Source organism: Dendroctonus ponderosae, unplaced genomic scaffold (assembly GCF_020466585.1).
Source record: "Dendroctonus ponderosae isolate FM_Combo_2020 unplaced genomic scaffold, Dpon_F_20191213v2 Dpon_F_20191213_80, whole genome shotgun sequence".
NCBI lineage: Eukaryota > Metazoa > Arthropoda > Insecta > Coleoptera > Curculionidae > Dendroctonus > Dendroctonus ponderosae.
In genome coordinates this window covers 1-4285 of record NW_026019017.1, presented here as the reverse complement: position 1 = coordinate 4285, position 4285 = coordinate 1, and the positions used below count along the sequence as shown (strand labels likewise).

Genomic DNA, 4285 nt, shown 5'->3' with positions numbered 1-4285 from the left:
AATCAAGTACAAGTCTTCAAAATAACGAGTCGACACAGTTTTGCCAGTCCCAGCGACCGTCCAAGCCAGAGACGTCCATCTTGGTCCAGTTTTTTCGGAGCGGTCCAAACAGGTCGATGGCGATAACTTCAAACCGTTGAGACTGCACCGGAGTTTGGAACAATCCTGCCGGCTTCAGATTAGTGGCTTTAAATCGTTGGCATTCGATGCATCGACCAACATATTCTGCGATAGACTTCCTCATTCCGGGCCAATAGAACCTTCGGGAAATTCTCTGAAGTGTTCGTTCTATCCCATAGTGGCCCGCAGTAGGAGAGTCGTGATACTCGTGAAGAATGTCTGTTATTTGAGAAGTGCCAATCACCAATTGAGGTTCTTCTTCGTCAGTATCAGGATTATATCTGTAAAGGATACCATTTGACATGAGGTAACCTCGGTCTGCCCATTTCTTGAAATCAACGCTAGTTGGGATTGCCTCTAGTCCAAGGACAATTTTCTGGACATCGGGGTCGGCCATCTGTTGCTCTCTGATATCCTTTGCTGAAGTCGTGGGAAGTTCCACGCTAACTAGGTTGCTGGTTGGTTCAGCTTGCTCCCGGGGTGGTCTCGATAAGGTATCGGCCACTACGTTTTTCTTCCTACTGACGTAATCAATACGAAGGTCTTGGGCTTGCAGACTCACAGCCCATCGCGCTAGGCGGCCAGTCGGGCTCTTGAGAGAAAGCAGCCACTTTAATGGTTGGTGGTCACTCTGGACGGTAACCGTAGAGTTTTCGATGCAGCCTCTAAATTTCTGGACAGACCATACTACTGCACGAGCCTCGCGTTCTGTAGTGCTGTAGTTTTGTTCTGCCGGGGTCAGCAGTCTGGAGGCGTACTCCACTGGGCGTTCATCGTCGCCCTCCCCCTGGAGTAAACATGCTCATAACGCGTAGCTACTTGCGTCAGTCCTAAGAACATATGGGAGTCGAGGGTCGGCTTGACGTAATATTGGGGCCGTGCTCAGCAGTGTCTTCAACTTCTGGAAAGCTGTGGCTTGCGGCTCATCCGATTCCCACTTCGCATTTTTCTTTGTCAAAGAGGTGAGGGGCTTGGCAACTTGGGCGAAACCCTCGATGACACGACGGAACCAGGAACAGGTCTGAAGAAAACTGAGAAGATGCTTTACATTAGTTGGTGCAGACATGTCCATTATTCCGGCTACTTTGGCATTATCGGGGTGAATGCCTTGCGGCGATATAATATGTCCAAGGTATTTGATTGAGTCGAGGCAAAAGTGGCACTTGGCACGATTCAGTTTTAGCTTGAACAAGCTAAGTCGTGTGAAAACTCTTTCCAGGTATCTGAGATGTTGTGAAAAGGTGGGCGACATAACAATCAAATCGTCTAAATAGACTAGGAGGGCTACATCGATCAGTCCGGATCGGAAACGGTCCATTAATCTTTGAAAGGTTGAGGGGGTTGTTACAAGTCCGAACGGCATCCTCGTATACCTGTACGTGGCGAAGGGCGTGACGAAAGCCGTTTTGTCTCGATCGGTTGGTTTGACATTGACCTGATGGTATCCACTTTTGAGATCTAGAGTAGTCATGTAGTTCGTTTCCCTAGCCTCATGTAGAAGATCATCGATCCGAGGAAGTGGATAGCGATATGCTCGAGTGATAGCGTTTAATCTCCTATAGTCTACGGTAAGTCTTACTTTTCCATCCTTTTTGGGAACAAGTACAACAGGGGCTGCATACGGCGACTCGCACTCTTCGATGGTTCCATTTTCGAGGAGTACATCAAGCTCCTTGCGTAGTAGCTCCTTCTTTCCAGCTGACATTCTATACGGCGGTACAGCTATTGGAGAGTCATCCTGTAAGACGATCGTGTGTTCTGCAAACGGGGTAGGCTCAAGGCTTGGCTCGAAAACCGTGGCGTTGTCCGTGAGTAACGAGTCCAATTGTTGCCTCTCTTCGGGTTGCAGTTTTACAGCCTCATCCTTGCGCAAAGCGTTGGAGAGTGAAACCACATTGATAGCAGTTGTGGTGACGTCATCTTCTGAGATACAACTGTAGGTAATATTACTGCAATCTGCAAATTGGAAAGAATTATTGTTGAGGTCGAGGACAAGTTTCATTGCGCTAATAAATTCCGCTCCCAAAAGGGTGCGACTGTTGACATGCTCTGGTATAGCTACCAATTGTACATGAGTTGTCCTATCGTAAAGAGATACTGGGATATTGTAGATTAATGCTTGGACCTTTCTCTTCACTCCATCCGCAAGAACCATGTCTAGATCCTTTGCCTCTGTGTAGGGGACTTCGTCTTCGATGAGTATCTGAGCCAATCTACTTCCAGCTATGTTAGTAGTAGCTCCGGTGTCTAGAAAAGCATATCCAGTATGTCCTAGAATTGTAATGGGTACTACTGGACGTGCGCAGTTGTCATTTAAAAAGGAACTGCACAGGAACTCGGCTGCTGCGAGCGAACTTCTTGGCGGACCATTCCGGTTGCTATTTGAACATTTGGGGCAGTTACTCCTGATTACGCCTGGTGCGCCGCATCCGTAACAAGTTATGCTGGGGTTACTGGATGGTTGAGTACCCGCTGAAGTGCCTGCTCTAAAGGTAGCTTGATTGGGGGTCTGTTGAGTGTGTGTGGTAATATTTCCGTTTCGCCTTTCTTGGTAATTTTTAAGCTTACGGCATTTCTCCTTCTCATGACCTGGATTCTTGCAGTAAGTGCATCGAACAAATTTATCTTTAGTAGCCAGGGAACGGTTGTCTTCTTGCCGGTACACGGGTGCTTCAAAAGTTTCCTCTGCCAATCGAGCTTGGGTCAGCAATTCTTCGAAAGAAGATACCTTGTCACGAGGTACCTTTCCTCTTACGCGCCTATGCAATAGGCCATAAATCATATTGATATGAGTGGCTTCTGTCAACGTATCATTGGGCAGTTGGGCCAAAACGGCACGAGCCTTGCATATAAATATGTCGGACTTCATCTTGATGTCTTGCTCGTGAGCAAAAAGTTCTCGGTAAACTCGGTAGGGAGGCTTGGACGGACCAAAAGTAGTTCTCAATAGTATAAGGGCTCTGTTCCAGTCTGTCAGGCTTGACTTAACTCCTTGGAACCAGGTCGCTGCAAATCCATCTAGGAGCATCGGTAAACCTCGTAGAGCGTTTTGGTCGGAAATGTTTGTGCAATCTTTATACACTCCAATGGCGTCTATAAACGCATTTACATCAGAATCTTTGGCACCATCGAAACGGGTGCTGCATTTCGAGAAGTTTCCAGTTTGCATTGGTACAGGCGAAGTGCTTGGTTGTACTGACAAACGTGATAAAAGGGCTGCGAATTGCTCATCTGTCATTGTGACACTCATAGTGGGGTTGTTGGCCTGTGCAGTGCCGGACAGTTTTGATGATCGTAGCAAATATGGGCTTCTTTGAGAGTCAATTTTGGTCGAATGCTCCAGAATTAACTTAGGTATTTAGTAGAAGAAAGCTACAGCTACTTACAGTTGTGTTTTGTCTTCTTGGTAATCCAATCAATTGCAATGAATGCAATGCTTATTGGGGCGAATTGCTTTACACGTGCAAAAGCCTGAAGACTTAGGTTAAGTTTTGGTTACCTTCAAAATTGCAAGATCCGGAGTACGGTGCGAATTTTGCGGTGATCTAGCTGTGTTTTGTCTCCTTGGTAATCCAGTAGAATGCAATGAATGCGATACTTGTTGGGGCGAATTGCTTTACACGTGCACTAAAAACATGGCGTATTCTCGATGCCTACACTTGGGCGCCAGTTATAATGGGAGCCTGCGCTTGCATGCTCTCATTCGGTTCGTGGGTTTGTCACCGAGGAATACTAATGGTGTTTTCAGTACTGCGTTTCACTTTATTAAGCTTTTATTCGGACTTCACCGTTTCAACACACATTTGGAACTCTCTACTCACTATTCATTGTCCAAGATGGACGAACATAATGACAAGGGCGGTGTTGCCGATACAATAATGAATTCAAACGCACTCTACCGTTACATGCATGAATTGATTGTTTTTTCTCTAGAAATCAGTGTATATCTCCAATTTATCAGTTATTAACTGCTTTGCGGTACTATGCTACGGGTAGCCATTTAGACAGCATTGCAGATTACACGGGGATGCATTCGACAACTGCTGTTAGAATTATTCCTAAGGTTTCAAGAGCTATTGCCAGCTTGTACAGCAGGTTTGTTAAATTGCCAGTTACTGAAGACGAAAGGTCGAAAGCAATGCGTAATTTTTACGATATTGCACGA

The 4285-nt window shown here is 46.1% G+C and overlaps 1 protein-coding gene across 3 annotated transcripts; it reads right to left on the bottom strand.

Annotated features, from left to right (window-relative positions):
* Positions 1-6: 6 nt before the first annotated feature.
* On the bottom strand, positions 7-4038 carry LOC109534254. Of its 3 annotated transcripts, none has more exons than XM_048669498.1 (4): positions 3052-4038; positions 1700-2983; positions 932-1141; positions 7-427 (listed from the first exon to the last, which is right to left on the bottom strand). In XM_048669498.1, the coding sequence occupies exons 2-4, from the start codon at positions 2900-2902 to the stop codon at positions 17-19; spliced, it is 1824 nt and encodes a 607-aa protein (XP_048525455.1). In that variant the 5' UTR covers positions 2903-2983; positions 3052-4038; the 3' UTR covers positions 7-16. The 3 variants fall into 3 exon arrangements, with proteins under 3 accessions (XP_048525455.1, XP_048525454.1, XP_048525456.1); XM_048669497.1 differs by having other exon boundaries at positions 7-432; positions 937-1141; positions 3052-4037; XM_048669499.1 differs by lacking the exon at positions 3052-4038 and having other exon boundaries at positions 7-432; positions 937-1141; positions 1700-2606; positions 2689-2780.
* Between the last annotated feature and the right edge of the window lie 247 nt (positions 4039-4285).

Excerpts from the sequence above, each read along its gene's own strand:
- LOC109534254 (XM_048669498.1), bottom strand. The coding sequence starts at position 2,902 with ATGATTTATGGCCTATTGCATAGGCGCGTAAGAGGAAAGGTACCTCGT. Across the intron at positions 1,142-1,699 it reads TTCCCAAAAAGGATGGAAAA|ACCTGTTCCTGGTTCCGTCG; the intron begins GTAAGACTTACC and ends AGTTTTCTTCAG. Across the intron at positions 428-931 it reads GGACTGACGCAAGTAGCTAC|CTCATGTCAAATGGTATCCT; the intron begins GCGTTATGAGCA and ends GACCGAGGTTAC.